The sequence below is a fragment of the Carassius gibelio genome, chromosome B19 (assembly GCF_023724105.1).
Source record: "Carassius gibelio isolate Cgi1373 ecotype wild population from Czech Republic chromosome B19, carGib1.2-hapl.c, whole genome shotgun sequence".
NCBI classification, from domain to species: Eukaryota; Metazoa; Chordata; class Actinopteri; order Cypriniformes; family Cyprinidae; genus Carassius; species Carassius gibelio.
The window spans coordinates 17,361,221-17,381,285 of NC_068414.1; the positions used below are offsets into that span (position 1 = coordinate 17,361,221).

A 20,065-nucleotide genomic window follows, 5' to 3' on the forward strand; every position below is an offset into this window, starting at 1 on the left:
TGGCCTGGGCATAATTTTCAGAACTAAAAGAACCAAGCCACATTTAATCAATAGGCAGATGCCTTCCAAAGTGACTTAAAAATGAGAAGATAAAGATGAGTCAGACAAATTAAAAAGGCAAATTCTTGAAATAGAGTACATATAAAACACCTTTTATTCATAAAAAGATTCACAGCAGTCCCATACGACATATACACGTGTTTGTTCAAATGAAAATCAGTTGCAGGAAACGCAGTACCTGAACGGCATTAATATAAAATCCATGTTAAAGTGTTTGCTTTTAAAGGCTGTCTATATGTAGCTTCCTCCCCTCTTTATACAGAGATCAGAAGCTTTTCCCTGGATTGGGCCTCAGTGTACTGTATGTGACTCTGGACACAAATGTAATGACAAAGAGCCTAAAAGCACTAAAAAGCAGGTCACAGAGAGCTGACAGTGTAAAACCCAGAAAATCTACAGGATCCTCAAAATGATTAGTCGTCTTCCCCCTCTGACTCAGACTCTGTGGGAGAGAGAATTCAGAAATAATGTGCTCGAGATTTACATATTTGTTTGGCAGAGGGTATTTTTATCCAACAGAATTCCTCACCTTCCTCCGCATTGTGAAGCCACTCCACAAATTTCTTCATTTGCTCCAGAAACACACTTTTCCCTTTGGCAGCATGGGCGTCTTTGTACCATTTCAAAATAGCTTCCTCACTAAGGACATCAGCTGTGGAATGAGAAACACACATCATATCTTACCTCATCTATAATTTATCATTAAAACACTGATCAGATGTGACATGGGTACCTTTGTAGAAGAGCACCACTATTTTGGAGAAGGATTTCATGAAGTGGATGTTGTCGTAGCAGTACTCCTGAATCTTGAGCAGTAAGACCAGCTCTGATTGGCCCTGAGTACTGAACACAGCCAGGAGAGGTGCATAGTGCTACAGGAGAGAGAAACAATCACCATTATCTCTCTCTTACACTGGAAGCACATGACTTGATGTGATGTGTTAGGCCGCAATGGCTTGAGGCTGCCTACATAATCATCTGACACAACAATCAAGCTCTTTCGTGGACCAATCAGCTAGAGAAACCTGGAAATAAAATAAGTTCAAAACAAACTGATTTTTAAAATGACATACAGTAGTTGAAATTGTATTTTACATAATTAAAGAACAAAAGCCTTGAATCTTAAGTACTTGATTGCTGTATCATCAAAATATTTAAACGGATGTATCTCCAACTTTATATGTAAAGATGTATGTAATATAAATTTTATCCATATGCTCACATAAAGTGATATTTAATAATCACTAATCTTCGGTCAAATCTCTTTTTTCTTTTGTTGCAAAATGTAGCTCTATTGTCACTGATATATATATACATATATATATATATATATTGCTTGAATTGTCATGACATGTAAACTATATTATTGTCCCGCTCTAATCTGCTAAATACAACTATAAGGCTTGACGATCTTAAGGATTTGTATGGATTTTTGAAAAGCTGCTTTGAAACAATGTGTATGGGAAAAGCATTATATACATTTGACTTGACTCTAATGTACCTATTTTTGCAGAGGTCGTTTTAAAATATGACACTAATTTAACAAAAAATTAATTAGGAAAGAAAAACATAACCTGACTTGTAACAGTCTGAAGTAAAATATATAAAAAAATCAAATCCGTAGAAAAAATATACTCTCTCTCTCTCTCTCGATATATATATATATATATATATATATATATATATATATATATATATATATATATATATATATATATATATATATATATATATATATATATATATATATATATATATATATATATATATATACACACACACACACACGCCAAAATTATTAGGCCACTAGTATTTTCACAAGCTAGAAAATTGGTTTTAAGTCAGTTATTTCTATATTTTGCTATAGTGTGTCTGTAGGAAAATCGGTTTACATTTCCAAACATTCATTTTGCCGTTAATTATAATATTCCAGAGATTTTTGTCTGGCAGCAGCCAGTGCTCCACACAGAGATTTGATCTGATCATCATCAGTCTGTCTGGAACAACATGAAGAAACAGTGCAAACTGAGACAGCATCAATCCAGAAGAACTGTGGCAACATCTCCAACATCCTTTAGATAAATGAATATAGACATGAGGATTGCAAATATCAGTGTGAGATTTTCAAGTCTAGGTGTTGATACTGTGCCTTCAGGTGTTTGAGGGCCTGCTCGGTGACCAGCTCCTCTTTCTTATTCCATTCAACAGCATTCATGAGGCAGCTCCACAGTAAGCCAATCACAGCCTGCTCCTGAAGATCATTCTTCTTCATCTCCTCTTTCACATACACCACCATCTGAGCACAGTTCACACCAGTACATATGGGACATTTTAAGGACTAATGTGACAATCCTTAATGACAAATATAAAATCTGGATCTTGAAGCGAGAGCTGCTGAGAAGCAGTGTTTAACACGAGTGCATGCTTCACCTCTCTGATGGGACACTGCTGCGACAGGCGCTCCTGCAGCTCTTTCTGAAGCTCCTTGCGTGTGCCCAGAGACTGCTGCGTGCGCAGGAAGTCTGACAGCTCCTTCAGTCCCGCCTCAGTGAAGTACTTTGAGAAGTGCTCCACATTCTGCTTATTGGCAGGGAAGAGTTCCTGAAGTCACGAAGGATGACACAATCAGATTAACTACAGGAAGAACTGGGACGAACCTTTAACCTGTCAGACTTAGAAGGTGAAGTGTGTCAATAGTCCCATGTTGAAATACTTTCTAATTTCTAAATACTTTTTCATCAGCCTTGGTGAGCATTTGATTCAAAACATGAAATCGTATCATTACAGGTCAGTCCAGTTCTTAATTGTGATTGTGTACAAACTGTTTTCAATTATTTATAACCTGTGATTGAATATCAAAACCTTTATTTTTGCTGTAGAATCTGCATGGATTTTGTTGTACTCTGTGCATAAAGGTCATGAGTGAGTTTAGGGGTGATGTACATCTCCATGCAAAATGGTTAATTATCTCCTCATATATTTTCAGAGGTTAATGAATTCAGTATCAGAACTGATCGTGTGTGTAAGCCAACACAGAGCAGATGAGCATCAACAGTTATACCAGGAGCTTCTTATCCAGGTTGGCTTTTCTAAGGGAAGATGTCACCGCATTGGCATCCTTCTCTGCTATCCAAGCTTTGAACATCTTCACCGCAAAAGAGGCTGATATTCCTACAAGCAGACAGCACATACTCTAATACACATCTAAACTAGTCAAATGAAGAATTCACTGCCAATGCAAAAAACAAACAACCCCCCCCCCCAAAAAAAAAAATCTCTCAAGCAAATAATTCATTCCATATAATTTTTTTTTTTTCGAATAAATATAAGAAGACCTTAAGCACAAACCTTCTTTGACCAGGTTATCGCTGAAGAGGCTGGTGAGGATAGGTGGCAGCAGAGTGCCGTTGGCCAACAGGATGCCTGTTAGCATGGCTAGTTTGGTCTGCTCAGACTCAGTGAAGGCCTTCAGGAAGAGAAGAAGCTATATGGGGAGAAAACGTGTGGATCAAAACATACAGTATATGTGGAACATATCATTACTGATAATAGCAAGAACATGATATTATGCACATCAGTTACCTTTTTGATTTCCTCCTCAAAGGCCTTCTCCAGATATTTGTACCTTCTGATAAGTTTATTGAAAACCTGTATGTAGGCATAATCATATATGAGTTACACAATAAGGTGAAAAAAAGTTTTTTTTTTTTTTTTTTTGTAGGGGTCAAATACATTTTGCATAATAATAATAATAATAAAACCTAAAAACAAATATAAAATTCCAAAATATAATAATAGTAAATGTTATGTAATATTATATATTATAGAATTATAGATATTCATATTTAATATCCTTTTTTATATATATTGAAATATCTAAACGTAACAAAATATTATATATGAATTAATGAATGATGCCTTTATATAGCCCTTTATTGTGTATTGTTGTACACCCAAAGCACTTTCCTCAACCACCAGTGGTTATTATACAACTATATAATAATAAACAATAAAATAAAATGTTATATATATATATATATATATATATATATATATATATATATATATATATATATGTGATACTACTACTATTATTATTATATTTTTTACATTTTTTTTAGATGATGTTAATAATAATAACATAATAATATATAAAATAATACATATTACATAAAATTATATGATAATAATTATTATATTTATTATCTGTTCAATAGTATCTAATATTATATATGTGATATTGTACAACATATTATTTGTTAGATATTATTAATATTATTATTATACTTTTGTTTAGATGGTGGTAATAATAATAATAATAATAATATCTAAAACTAATATAAGAAAAATACCTAAATAAATATTTTTAGATTGAATAATAATAATAATAATAATAATAATAGCAACAATGTAATATAATATTATATACTATGTAATATTATTATATAATTACATTTTATTGTTTAATATTATTAATCATATATGAGATGTTATATATTATATTATTTGTTAGATATTATTACTATTATTATTATATTATTTTCTATGATAATAAAATCTAAAAAAAACAATAAGTTAAGAATACCTAAATGAATATTTTTTTATATGTAATAATAATAATGTGCTATTTTATATTATACTTGTATGCTATTATTATTATTATTTTTATTATTTTATCAAATCAAATTTGATTCCTGGTGATATGACATGATATGATATGTTAAAATCCTGGACACAAGAACTCACTTTTAACCTCATAGGAGCTGGTGATGGAGATACAATGTAATCCAAGGGATTATTTCAAAACGACACAGTACGAGTGGCATACTGGTTCAACCCAGAGGATTTGGGGGCTAAGTACATCTAATGCAATTTTGAAACCGGATTCCCCTGCCTTCCTGCTATCTTTGTTTCGGCTGCTCATTTTTCAAATGCAACAATGGAAAAAAGCATCTCATTGAACGGGCTGAAGTGGGGTGTTCACCTGAGCATAGTTGCGAACAGCAGTGTGGTTTTCCTCAGTCCTGAACATGCAGTGCTCCGTCACCTTGGTCTTGTCCCCATCGTCAATGCGTGTTCCCCCGGGAGCTGAGAGAGGGAAAGTGAGGTTACAGGTTAATGCTGTAAATCCTTTGAGAGCACAGTGCTGTCATTGTTAACCCCTACTGAGAAAATGTCACTGTGTCTACTGACGTCACAGCAACAAGCTATGCAACAACACAACAGTTATACCAGAATACTAAATTCTCTGTGTCATATGCGGTGTTTGCAATGTTAACAGTTTTATTTATGTATAATGCATAATGTGCAGTACAGCTTTATGTATAAGATAAGTGATGTAGTGTAGGTCAAGTTAAAAAAGCCTTAGCCTCTGTACTACAGAGTAGATGCATTTCCAAAGCATTTAATCAAATAAGGAAATAAACTGAATTACAGCATTGCTTCCACCCCAAAATAGGACATGGTTTCTCAATGTGCTCTGCACACATAACAATGCAATGCCTCATGGACTAATTCACAGGTGTCTGGGTTAATACCATACACACAGTTAACTTCAGATCCCTGGATTAGATTGTCGAGCCACTGATCCATTGATTGGTCAATGTAATACTTCACATCTTACCATTTCATAAAACACTAAACTGGCTTTTCTACAGAGCAGCTTAGAGTGCATGAAGATGAAAAAATATACTATTGGAAGAAAAAATTGTTCCCCTGAGAAACTTTGCATTGGCTTGCAAAACATTTTCTTTCTCTCATGCATATACAAACTTTCTCAGGGTGAAAGTTTTGCAAGTGAATACAAAAGAAACATATGTGTTCCTTTAGAGGCTTTGTATTATTTTGGCAAAAATATTCAAAATATTTGAATTAGTGCTGTCAAAATTAGCGCGTTAACGCATTCGATTAATTTGAAATATTTAACGCGTTAAAAAAAAATAACGCAATTAACGCGGTTGCAGTTTTTTTTATTTCCAGTTGTGGCCTTGTGTGTTCAACGTGCAAAGAAATATGGATAAGTACAAGGAAGGACTTTTAGACGGAAAGTTTCAGTATAAAACTCTGCCGGATTACTCTTCAGTCTGCCACAAGAAACATTACTCTTCATTTAGTCTGCCACAAGAAACAGCAACATTAAAATCATGAACTCAAATGTCATTGTTAAAAAAAAACGTTAATAAGCTTAAACGAAAATAACGAAATAATTGTGTAGCGGAGTATTTTTTGTACACAGTGCCGCGAACTGTCAATCACTCCTGTACGCGTGCATCACTGTCCTCCTCGCAGCTGCAGCAACTTGCGCTCTCTCTCTTCATCAAGCTTTAAAACAAAAAGGGGACAAAAAGATCATATTGTCTTTGTGCATAGGCTATAGATTAATTAGATAAATGAATATCTAAATTTGTGCCTTGCCGTCTACGGTATTTTTTTAGAACTTAGAAAAAAGATGCTGCAGCCAATGAGCAGCCAGCGGGGGCTGCAGGACGACTCAACCTCCGCAGACAGTTTTTAATGTTTATCAGACAATAAATACTCAAGATTTTGCTTTAGTATAACTCACAACGAGTTTCACACACCTTCTCCGGCCACGTTGAGTTGTTGACACTAACAGTGGGAAAAGCGACACATGCGCTATTCACTTGTATAACTTAAGGGTGAATGGGTAATGTAGTTTCTGCTCTCGGTGGGATGAATTAGGAAGATTGCATTGTGAAGGGCGCTCTGAAAATCGGCAGTGCAGGTAAAAGATTAAAACCTCTATTAAAACAGATGTCCAAATGAGCGTAGCGGTACGCTACAAGCACGTTCTGGGCGCACGGAGAGGTGGCGGTACGCTCAAGAGCTATATTTGGAAGTGGCGGTACTGAGTACCTGTGCATACTGGCCCACTTAAAGCACTGGCAATGACTACACTTTGGAATTTTTTTGCAGTCCACTTAGAATTCAACATGGAAATCATTTTTGTTTTTTATTGGCATTGATTGTTTTGAAATTCAAATGGTACTTACATGCCTGTGTTTTTATTTCTGTAATAAATATGGCTTTCAAGCCAACAGTTAATTTGGAGGATATTGATGGTTTATTGCAGGTATGTTGTTTACATGAGAAAATCTGTGTTACAAGTTAAACAAAAATTCCAATAAACAATCATATTTTGAATTTAAATAGTTTCTTTGTCTTGAGTTTACATTAATTATTTACATTTTACATTTACATATCCAAAAAGTTTCAGTCTTTTAATTGCGATTAATCGCGATTAATTTTAAAAAATTGTGCGATTAATTAGTTAATTTTTTTTAATCGATTGACAGCACTAATTTGAATTCATTTTTATTTATTCAAAAGTTTTCTCTAACAGGTCGTCGTAGATCTTCTGTTATTCTTCTTTTTCATCAAATTACTTTGCAAAAACCTTTTCAAATATTTTAACATATTATACTTAATGTGACATATTTCTGAATTGACAGTATATTCAATGATTTAAAAAGTCTTAATAAATTACAGTAGATCAGGACAAATTTTATTAATGAACTGATTGAATCATGTAAATAAGTTCTCTAGAGCAGTCTTACTTTGAGTGGTTTCAAAAAAATGCAGATTTAAAGACACTAGCAAATTATTTTGGTGAAAACTATGAAGAAAAATGTATGTCTACAAATAAATAGCTTTTAGTTATTATAAGTACAAAAATGTGCATTAAGGAAGTAAACGGAGTTTATTCTGTCTCATGCTTTCATGTTAACTTGATTGTAGTGCTTTCATCACATTTGTGTAATAGATCCCAGTCTATTTTCACAGAGTTCAGAGAAACCAATCTTTGTTAAGGACTAATAAGGGCAAAGGTCAGAAGATTTGGACTTAATCTCTATTTTACAGAGTTAACAGCAGACTTCTACTTATGAGGGCTCTATCTCCAAGCTGGAATAATCTGACTGCTGTTCTTCCTCTCTCATGTGCTCTCACAGCTATTAGGGCTTTATATAAAGCCAGAGTAAACTTTTTAGCTCTAATTGGGTTGACAGAGACTGTCCCATCCTGAAGACATCTCTACCAGTTTTTGAAACTGAACTCATTCCACACAGATTGAACAAAAAGTGTAGTTAGTGAGAAGAATGATATTAACCTACTAGCTAATCATCAGCAGGAGTAAAGAAAAACAAGAAATAGCAGGAGTAATGAGTATTGAGTATAGGAGCATTGATAGGATTGCACTTAATCATTTCTTTAATAAAATAACTATGATTATTACATTATGTTCTTATATTATAACAGGTATCTTAAGCTTGCAGTACAACAGAACAATCTTTACATTTTTCAAACTGTTTTCTATTTAAATATATTTTAAAATGTAATTTATTTCTGTGATCAAAGCTGAATTTTCAGCATCACTACTCCAGTCTTTAGTGTTACATGATCCTTCAGAATCAGAGATCATTCTAATATGATTATTTGTTGCTCAATAAATATTATTATTATTGTTTCAGTGTTGAAAACAGATGTGCTTTTTAATATTTTGTGTAAACTAGGGATGTCGCGATATACCGGTATTGACGATAACCGTGATATTCAAATACACAATTATCGATATCGTGTTAATTTAGTGTGTGAGGATATACCAGTATTAGTGATAACCGCAATATTTAAAATGAAAAGTTCTCTTATGATGACACCACATGTAAATACTTGGTAACAGTACCTGGTTGAGTGCCCAGGTGGCAGTATCGTGCCTTAACTGTAAAACCTGTCACAAAAGAAGAAGACGCAGCACTCACAGCTACTCCGAGGAGAGCTGTGTTCATCAGAGTAAGTAGTTATTATTTTACTAGTCATAGAATGGGAAATATTATATAACCTATTAACAGCGGATTTTTGTGTTCATATACTTAAGTAAAGGGTGTTTATTTTAATAAGTACCGCGTTTTCTTTACTCGTCTTATTTTTGTATTTGCAATCAATACGGCCTGTGCGTATTAACACTTTATTTCTTTCTTTGTTCAAATCTATGAACAGTTAACGTTACACGATTAAAACGGATCTTGAAAAACTGAGCGACCACGTTGCTACATTAAAGTCTGTAAAATGTTAAGTTGGTCACAGTGCAATGCACTTAATGCCTCATCTGTGGTCATTCTTCAATAAGGTTCATTAGTTAACATTAGTTAATTACATTAGTTAACATATATAAATAACATAAATAATAATGAACAATATTTCCACAGCATTTATTAATCTTAGTTCATGTTAATTTCAGCATTTACTAATGCATTGTTAAAAATCACAAGTTGTGTTAACAAAGATTAATAAATTGTGTAATAAATGTATTGTTCATTTTTCATTCATGTTCGTTAATACATTAATGTTTTAAAAATGGCATCTAATTGTAAAGTGTTAACATTAATATTTATTCATCATACTGTTGAACTTGACAGTATTTTCTCTCTTGTTATTTCATAAGAGCTTCAAAGACGACGGAGAAAGCCAGAGTCTTGTGCCCTGCATTTATCAATATTATGCTCGTTGGGTGAAAAAGAAAAACTCAATAAACAAAGTAAAAAATAATTTGACTGATATCTTCCCCACCCCAAGGTTTCTATAGATATCACGATATATCACCATCGTGAATTCTTATGGCCACAATAACCGTGATATGAAAAATCTAATATCGTGACAGCCCTAGTGTAAACCATGATACATTATTTTGGAATTCTTTGATGAATATAATTTAAGTGAACAGCAATTATTTGAAACATTTTGAAACAAACCATGTACAATTTTTAACAAATGTTTACATTTAATGCATTGTACCAGATTTAGCCAGATGCTCATTTTCATCTGCATAATTGTCTTAATTATTTTTAACGCATACTTTTTTGAACAATATATTAATGTCACATTTATATAGATTATAGGTTTAAATGCACTATAATATGTAACGTTATGTGAGCAACATGGCTCAATACACTAATACAGCATATGTGCTTCACAACCCTTTAAATGCATACAATTTTAAACTCACAAAATGCATATTCAACAACAAAAACCCTTTTAATATATCATTCTCTACTCTGGCTTCCCATATCTGCGCTAACCAACTTCAACACTCTGCTCCTGTCCCACAGTGAAGCCGGCCACTCACTCTCTCAGCCTGCTTATGTGCAAAAGATCTGAAGATTTCCAACCGGCTGTGACAGCTCCTAGGAGACAACTAAGACAGGCTAAAATCATGTTGTGTATTCCCTGCTGTCCTCATTCAAGATTCAAGATTTTTTATTCGTCACATAAACAATTATATAGAGAATATATAACCAGCAGTGAAATGTGAGTCAGGTCCGCTCCATGGACAGTGAAATTATTAAAGAATACAACAGAGGAAAATATACATGAATATAGATTTGAAAGAATGAAATAAAAGTAAACAATGAAAATATAAGAATAAAATGTGCATGAAAGTATACTGTAGTCTTAAATATTAAGATACACAGGAATGTACAAGAGGCGAATCTGCAAACATGTTGTGACACTGTCAGTATGTCAATATGAGGTAGAGAATGATCTCTACTGATTAAGTGATTATAAAGTGGAGACATGTAGATTTTAAGACGCTGGTTTTGAGTATATGAGCCCAATGGCCTGGGGGAAGAAACTCCTTCTAAGTCTGTCAATTTTTGCCATCAGGCTACGGAAGCGCTTACCAGATGGCAGCAAAGTGAAAAGACAGTTACCAGGGTGGTTGGAGTCCTTGATGATTTTAATGGCTCTTTTTTTTTTTGCAGCGTTTGAGGTAGATGTCCTGCAGTGACGGAAGAGCAGACCCTGAGATACACCGAGTCAATACACTTTCTATAGACCCTGAGTATAAGTTTTCAGGATTGCCTGTAAGACCTCAGATTTCCTCAGCTGTCACAGATGGTACAGTCTTTGCTTGGCTTTATTAACCTGTGCTTGAATGTGGGTAGTCCAAATCAGGTCCTCGGAGATGCTTACATCAATTTATTTGAAGCTACTCACCCTCTCACCCACTCACCCAGAGAAATCCCTTCAAGTCCGGCTGCTTTCTTGACGTTCACTTGCTTTAGGGGCCTCCGAACCTTGTCCTCCGACACAGTGATCACATGATTATCTCTGCTCTAACTGCTGCTTCCTGATGCGCTGATTGGCAGACTCGCGCTGCTAAGATTGTTTTCAAAGCAGACGTAGAAAGATTTTAACTCGTCAACCAGCAATGGATCTGCTTTCACCTCTGCAGAGGATTTATTTCCAAAGACACAGATGCTCTTTAGTCCCTGCCACATGCGTTGGGAGTCATTGAGCTGGAAATGTTCGTTTTAATGTATCAGAGTTTGGCGGCTCTTACTGTGCATCAGAGTGCATAGCATGATGCTTTGTATTCGTTCATGTTACCCAACAAAAGAAAGCCGTCGTATGCGGCAGTGCATTTGTTAACCATAGCACAGATTGTTCTGTCCAACCACGGTTTCTGATTAGAGAAGGTCCTTATAGTTTTTGTTTCAGTTGCTTGCTCGGCTAGTATGCTTACAAAGCTTAAAGGGGTCATGTGATGCTGCTAAAAAGATTATTATTTTGTGTATTTGGTGTAATGAAATGTGTTTATGCAGTTTAAGAAAAAAAAAAAAAAAAATTCCACATACTGTACATTATTGTTTCTTCTCTATGCCCCGCCTTCTGAAACGTGTTGATTTTTTACAGGGCTCATCGTCTGAAAAGTGAGGTGTGCTGTGATTGGCCAGCTATCCAGTGCGTTGTGATTGGCTGAAAACCTCAAGCGTGTGACGGAAATGTTATGCCTCTTAACATATTGTGATGCCTTGTCCAGCCAGAGTGACAAGACATGAACATAAAACCCATTATAAACATGATTTCTAGTCATGACTTCTCTTGGAAGGCAAAAACAAAGAACAACGAAACAGCTTCACACACCACGGCCTTGAGTGAGCAGAGGCTGGAGGACAAAGGCCAAACAAAGTAGTTAGCTTTCACAAACAAACACACAGCGTCTATACGACATGGCGGAGGTGGCAACAACAATACTACATTGAGAATTAAAGTTACGCCTTCTTTCTTTGCATGAACATCTGGGCAGCATTATGCAAATCTTCCCACATACTGACGTAGATATGTGGGGGCATGTTAGAATGAGGGGGGTGTGGATGAGTGTTAACTTTTATAAAGAATATCTCTTTGGATTTGAGACTTTAATCTTTGCAACTTTACAGATCTTCTTCATGCACAAAGAGATTGTAACACTTCTAAGAGAAAGGGCAATTTGTAATCGCATCATATGACCTCTATAATGCTACATCTGTGAACTCACTGACATCACATAAACTTGCCCGAAACATGTTCCAGTCTACATCATCAAGAGCCGCCTGTAGCATGACAGAGTGGGAGGACCAGCGCGTCACTACTATCTGCACCGGGGGTTCTTGAACAAGCCTTTGTTTATATTCCAGTGTGAGAAAAAAATGGCTACATGGTCCGATTTGCTAAAAGCCAGTAGTGAGCGGGCTTTGTTGGCATTCTTAAACTGAGAGTAACAATGATGCAGTGTATCGAGTCCTCTGGTTGGACAGGATACATGTTGATAAAAGTTTGGCATGACCTGCCTGAGGTTGGCTTTGTTACAAGTCCCCAACAATGATAAGAGAAGCGTCAGGATGTTTGTTTATGTAGCCGCTGAGCGCACTGTGAAGCTTAGACAAAGCCAAGTCTGTGGTGGGATGTAAACAGCAGTAATAATGATCGATGAAAACTCCCAGGGTAGACAGAATAGGTTGCAAATAATGGATAGATGTTCCAGATGAGGTGAGCAGGATCATGACAGAATGGAGATATTCCTGGGGTCACACCATTTCTTGTTAATCATTAAATGCACATCTCCACCTTTGGATTTACCAGCCACGGCTGTTCAGTCCATCCGTAAAACAGAGAAGTTATCAGATGGCGTTACAGCAGTGTCGGGACCAAGGTCATGAGCCATGTTTCAGACAAACAAAGGATGTTACAGTCCTTTATGTCCTGTTGGAAACTTATCCTGGCTCTAAGATTGTCCATCTTATACTCCAGAGATTGGACATCGGCAAGCACAATGCTCGGTAGAGGAGGACTGTAGTCTTTTTTCCTCAGGCTCTTGTGAATCCCAGTGCGTTTCCCATGATGTTTCTTGATCCCTCGCCTCGGGTGGTTATACAAGTGGCTATTGTTCATCTCTGCGTTCCGGAAAATCTCAGATGGCCATGATGTGTTGGAGGATAAAGTGTCCTGAAACAGGTTAGTGAAGCGGTGTCCAATGTCCAGAAGTATTACTTTGTCGTAAATGATCAGACTTTATGTGTGTTAAAAGAGAAAGCAAAAGTAAGTCAAAAACTAAATAAAAGAACAAAATCTAAGCGGAGCAACCTGGACAGCATCCAACATCGGTGGTACCATCTTGGAAGAAATCTATAACCATCAATGGGATTTGTAAGTTGATGGCCTAGACGTACTGCACTAAACACTTTGATCCAGAGATGTGCTGCAAATGTTGGAGCAACAGCCAGCTGTCACAGGAGAGTGAGCTTATGACCCCTCATTCTGTTTACTAGCAGTCCTTTACGAATGTTGCTTGTCAGATTGTAAAGTATAGCCCCAGTGACATCTTGGCTGAAAGGCAGCAGCAATTTTTTTTTTATTTTTTTATGTCAAACTGTAAGGTATACATCTGCAAGACTGTGACCAGTGGTGTAGTGTGGGCCATGTATATGTTGTATGCTTACTTTTTGCCTGGGGTTGTTTGTGTATTAAAACTTCTAAGGATCGATAATTGCGTATTCCCTTGGTACACCCACTTGCTTTGCAAGTCCATAATCTACTTTCATATTAGCATCCGCTTTAATGGTGTCTCATGCTGTGGTTGAAAACTTGCGATTCTTCGTTATAATTTTGGCATTGTCACTTTTATTACCTTTTCCAGTCCTTCACCGACTGACTGTAAGTGTCCACTGTACAGTGTCCACTGTAAGTGAGCCATTGTGTGTTGAATGTGAATTACTCGCGTATTAGCAGTTGGAATTTGCATTTTATTGATGCTATTTATTGTCGCTTGTGCTTAAATGTTTTGTGCGAGAGCGGGAGGGAATGTGCTGTCCACAGATTTTGTTTTGTTAACTATTTGATGCCAAGGACCCTCAAGTTTAACAATCCCTTCAGGCCCAGTTTTACAGGGCAACAGGAATGCAAGGGCTAAGCACCCTGTTATAACATATCAAAAAAACTGATTTGGCAATCTATCCAGTGTTTACACTCTGGGGAGTATAAAAAGTTTCTATTTACAACGTGTTTTTATAGCTGATTTATTTTATTGACAATTTAAAATATCTTGTTTTAACCTAATCACAACAAAGTTTAAGAGATTATTAACTGCATATTTCTGAAATTAGAAAACAAAATAGTATCTTTAAGATCATAAGAAAGCCATGTAACGAGGTGTCATCAATGATGAAATTTAATCTCCTACAAAGCAATAATTAAAGTAGTATTAAGACAATATCCCAAATTATGCACAAGGTTTTGGACCTTCTCACCAAGCATGCTCCCAGCCATGAGGATGTCAAACAGGGTGTCGGCATAGCGGCGGTAGTCTAGTCTCGACCCAGTGACATCCAGAAACTTGGCTACAGCATCAAGATCACCACCTGCTTCGTTGAGGCCTTGAACAATAGTGTCTCGGAAAACCGTAGGCTCAAACTTCTCCTTTTCATCTGTGAGAGAGGAAATACAAGAAAGACTCTCAGTCAAGGTTACCGCAGCAGAGATTCAGGATTCACATTAGCCAATTATGATGTAGAATATAATGCTTTAAATTATTTAGATTTGATTCTTGATTTGAATCCATCTGTGTAGAATGCTTGACAACAAAGCAGGTGGTCGAACACCGATATATGCAAGCCGCACTTATACCTACTATTATGTAAATGAGTTCCCTCGCCTCGCTGCTGGCTTGGATTTCTGATTATAGCACACGCTAAAGAGCATGTTGAGTGTCTTCCTGTGAGATCTCACATTTGAAGAGCCAGTCACACCTACCACACAAGCCATTGAAGCATAACTCTAATGCCCTGTTGAAAACGCCCCCACATTTGTCACAGTCAAAAGCTATTAAGTAACGTTCCAAAGCTGTCTGTAAAGTCTAACGGTGTTCACCTTTCACCCGTATCATATACACCTACATGGAGGATTCAAATTAGAACTGTAAAACAGTCTTGTATGACTTCTTTATATGTAAAATAATAAATTGTTTGCAAAAAGATTGACCTATATATTGTTTAAACATACACTATCAGTCAAATGATTGGCTTTTACCCAGCATGGATGCATTAAGTTGATCAAAAGTGAACGTAAAGATGGTTCTACTTTACTTACTCCACTTTAGCCATTCTACTAACTATTAGTAACTTTGAAACTGCATGTCAGCTAACTCTCATTAGAGTTTTAGTAGATTGTTTAGGATTAGGGTCAGTAGAATATCTAAAGTGGACTATACAAAGGTAATGTGCTACTCTAAAGACATAGTGTTGAAAAGATTAGGAAAAAAGAAGAATCTTTTTCAACTTTATTTTAAGAAAAAAATTACATTTGACATAATTTAACAACACAACTGTTTTCAACATTGATAATAATAAGATTTCTTTTTTTCTGAGCAAGTCAGAATATAAGAATGATTTCTGAAGGATCATGCAGAAAGTTTTACTTCGCCATCGTAGCAATAAATAACTTTTATATAAAGTATAAAATATAAACGTTTATATAAATAGAACAGACTTAAGTTTAATCCTTTTTTTAAACTTATTTTAATAATATTACACAGTATTACTGTTTATACTGTACTTATAATTATGTAAAAAACAATTATCAACACACCACAACAATAAAAACAATATGTAATAATCATAGTCATCATAATTTCTAGAATTTTGTGACTGGAGATGCATAAATGAAACAATTTATATATTAAAACATATAATAAACAAAAAATATACAGGGCCATTCACACAAAATTGTGTTTTTGCTTTGACTCAAGAAGTAGAATATGGAAAATACTGTATATAACTTTTTTTTTTTTTAGTTTTTAACTTCTTTTAACACTTACATAAAGAAAGAATGGAAAAGTAGCACCGTTGAACAGAAAAATGCTTTCTGTGTGAACACCCACTTCCCCAAACTTTCTTAAACTAATGCTTCAGCTATTGCAGTAGGCTATTTGTAAACTTCTGTGGCTCTGAGACTGCAGGACTAATAAGATAAAAGATCAGAATGGCAGAGGGTCTGCACTGGCACCAGTATTGTGTGGGACATCAAGTACACAGTAGCACACAAACAAGCTATTAATGGAACATGAATTAAGACCCTTGCCACTGCATTGCTGAGTGAGTGTCTGCAACATGTGTGCACATCTAAGGTGTGTGTGTGTGTGTTTCTGGATGTGAACAAATATTACAAACAATCACTTTACATTTGCCATTTAATGGTCAACACAAGTTATAAAAGTTAAATCATTTGTAAAGCCCACAATTAGTTTCTATTAGAGGTAGAATAGGAAATATTGAGATAAAAAATGACTCACCCCTTTTCCTGGTCTTAAACCGCTGGCCTGTAAGCACTGGCTTCTGTGGCTTACCGGTATTCATAAAAGTCCTTCACATTCACATGCAAAGAAACAGACATAAAATATATTCAAATCAGCAACAAAAACATAGATGACCCATTTTTGTTCTATGACAGATCCATTATTGAATAAGCCAGATGCCCCACAAAACAAAACAATGAAACAACTCCTGACCCTGTAATCTGTGCTTTCCCCAACACTACACCCCCACTCTCACACACCTCGTTTATAATAGCGCACTGTACTAGGAGGAAAAAAAGCTTGCGATCTAAAAGCTCATCGGCTGAGCGGTCGTCTCCTGCACGCAGTGAGTGCTCCAGTAGAAGCCAGTGCTCCTGCAAGCCTTTCGCTGCCCTGTGCTAAATATAGAGGGGCTCATCCCTGACAGTGTAAACTTCAGTCACCCAGGTCTGGGACATGTGTCGTATTACAGCAAGGACATGTCTGATCACGGCTTACAGCCCTCTGCATGTGTGTGTGTGTGTGTGTGTGTGTCTGTGTGTGTGTATACAAGCAAACTCACAAAGTATACACACATGCAAACATATGCACAAACAAAATCAACATTTTCCATCAGCTGCCTCAATTTTATTGATGCGCAGAGTGACAGAGTGCAGGTCAACATTGTGTGTAAACTTATGAGAAGAATCTACAAAAAATATGGGGTAAATAAAGGCAGCAAAACCCCAAAATTTCTGTGATGTCCTTTATTCCTACAGTATATGTTGCAGTAAATTTTGCATTTGAATGTTTCACCATACCAAAGTGAAGTTGAGGTCAGAGGTGTGAGAATGATTTGTGATTTGTAATATTTAATATAGGTTTAATATAATATATGTAATATAATAATTATTGAACGGATTTAAATAAATCAAATTTTAAGAATTTAAACTGACTACAATAAAACTTCAATGAGGGCAGGTTTATTTTTGAGAGTCAGCTTTAAAATATATTTTTTATATCCACTATTCAAAAGTTTGGGGTCTGTATAATTCTGTATAACTGGGGTCTTTAATTCAGCAAGGATGCATTAAATTTCACAAAGGAAAGGTAACAATAAAAAAACCCCACAATATTGCAAAACATTTTAAATTATTTCAGATAAATGCTGTGCTTTAATAATTTTCTATTCATCATAGAATCCTTGGGGTGGGGGGAATCAGTCATGTTCAAGCAGATCAAAGGAGTTCAACGTTAATACAAATATGAATGTTTTTTATTTAGCACCAAATCAGTATATGAAAAAAAATCTTAGTGAGAGTCTTAGTGAGCAAAAGACCCGAAGACACTTCTTTCAAAAAATAAATAAATAAAAATAACAGATAACATATTTCATACCACACAAAGAATACACTTGATTTGCCATCAAAGCTGCATGAACTCGTGACTCACAGTAATAATTAACTGAAATCAGAACAATTGTTTTTAAACAGCATTCTACATCATGGATCAGTACTTTCATGCAGTTTTGAACAATATGTAATCGTTCAAGTCCTGCGTGATTTATAAATATCAACCCACAAAGGGGATGATTTAGCTGACTGTCACCAAACCATAATCCATTACAACAATGCAGTAACCGGCCCTTAGATCAGCTCAAGTGGAGGATGTCCAGAGCACAACGCCTCACAGGACTGGTCAGATCTCCAGAAACTCTGGAGAATAAAAAGTCAGGTCAGGTCAGGGTCAGGTCTTAAAGGGGTCCTATTAGGCCTATGCTTTTTCACTTTTTAAATTACAAAGTTACAAATTTCAAAGTCTACTCCAAAGAGGGATATTTCGTAAAAAAAAAAAAAAAAAAAAAAACATTTTCAAGAACTACAATGAATAGCTCGTTTGGACTACAGCACTGTTTTCCAGTGTTTATGATGTCACAAAGTATCCCATTAGAACATCATTAAAATAATTCCCACCTATGAAAATTCCAATGGTTTGGGGGTGGGCAGGGGTGAGGTCATGGTTAGAATGCTTGGTTGAGTGCATCAGACAAGACCACAAGGACGAAGAAGAAGAGCTGTTGTACTGTCAGTTTTTCTCCAAGTCTGTTCATATCTGTGCATGCAAAGGTTCAGCGTGATCCTCTTGCTCAATATTCTCAGGGGCTGAATCAGACTCAGATTGATATGGCAATACTGACGAACCACCAAGCATGAGAGCATGTTCTAGTACACCCCAAAACAAAATTTATATGTTGTAAGAGAGCATAATAGGACCCCTTTACTTAGATTACAACAGTCCCCGAAAAATAAGTGGGGCTTAAAAACCATCAAAATCACTCTCCAGTTAATGTACCACATTGCTTATTCAACACGGCTCTTTGATTTCACCACTTTCTCACAATGTATAAGTGACATTCCTTGTCATAAAACCAATTAAACAAGGACAAACATCAAACTGCACTTGACAACCACAAGAATATGTTTTTTGGAGGCTTGTGTGTGCTGCTGTTGTATAGCTGTAGGTTTATATTCTAGCTATTTTCACCGGTCCCAGTTTATAAGTGCTTCAGTGCCAAGAATAAGACTCCGGCTATGCCTGGCATTGCTGGAAGAGAATGCAACCTGGTTTCAAAGTAGGAATGAGGTTCTGGAACACAACACAGGACAGAAGCTTTGATAGGATATAAATATTATACATAGAAGCCTATAAATAACTATATTACACTACAGTTAATGCATTAGTTTGTTGACATTCATATTTTAAAAGATATTTTGTATTACAAAATATGACTATTGATTGTTTAATGCTGAATGTAAAAGATATATATATATATATATATATATATATATATATATATATATATATATATATATATATATATATATATATATATATATATTATATAATGCATACTTTTTATTTGGTCCACTGAAATAATAGAAGAACGTTGTTGTGCGCTCGTGTAAAACAAAAAATAATTGTGTCCAGCTGACGACCTGTGGTTCACAAGTGTTTAACATCAACAACACGGTTTCATAAATAAGTAATTCGACTCCATCATTAGTTAAATGCCTTAGTCTGCTAACAAATGTATCACTTTTGGACATATTTAGCTTGTTAAATTAATTATACAGTTTCAAGACCAGCAGGTTACGCTTCAAAACTCGTACAAGCTCAGAAGGTGCTCAGAAGCACGAGAGAATCAGACACGAATCAGGCTAATAATAATAACACTGCGCATCATGACATGTCATAATGTGATTGTATATAACGTTTACCTGTCTGTGATTCTGTCTGTGATGATCTCGAGCACCGCTCCGCGCACAGTATCTCACGAGACACTGTTTGAGCAGGCAAGTAATGTACAGCTGGACTGAACTACTCTCGAGAGGGGTAGCCTGT

General features: G+C 35.6%; 1 protein-coding gene across 3 annotated transcripts; it reads right to left on the bottom strand.

The window, feature by feature from the left end:
• Positions 1 to 131: 131 nt before the first annotated feature.
• On the bottom strand, positions 132 to 19,992 carry bzw2 (basic leucine zipper and W2 domains 2). 3 transcript variants are annotated; one of them, XM_052584916.1, is made up of 12 exons: positions 19,942 to 19,992; positions 16,682 to 16,752; positions 14,643 to 14,819; positions 5,045 to 5,148; positions 3,643 to 3,708; positions 3,409 to 3,544; positions 3,122 to 3,231; positions 2,491 to 2,661; positions 2,210 to 2,356; positions 794 to 932; positions 590 to 712; positions 132 to 502 (listed from the first exon to the last, which is right to left on the bottom strand). In XM_052584916.1, exons 2-12 carry the CDS (start codon positions 16,743 to 16,745, stop codon positions 474 to 476), a joined length of 1,266 nt encoding a protein of 421 aa, XP_052440876.1. In that variant the 5' UTR covers positions 16,746 to 16,752; positions 19,942 to 19,992; the 3' UTR covers positions 132 to 473. The 3 variants fall into 3 exon arrangements, with proteins under 3 accessions (XP_052440876.1, XP_052440875.1, XP_052440877.1); XM_052584915.1 differs by lacking the exon at positions 19,942 to 19,992 and adding an exon at positions 16,945 to 17,091; XM_052584917.1 differs by lacking the exon at positions 19,942 to 19,992 and adding an exon at positions 16,898 to 16,922.
• Positions 19,993 to 20,065: the final 73 nt, after the last annotated feature.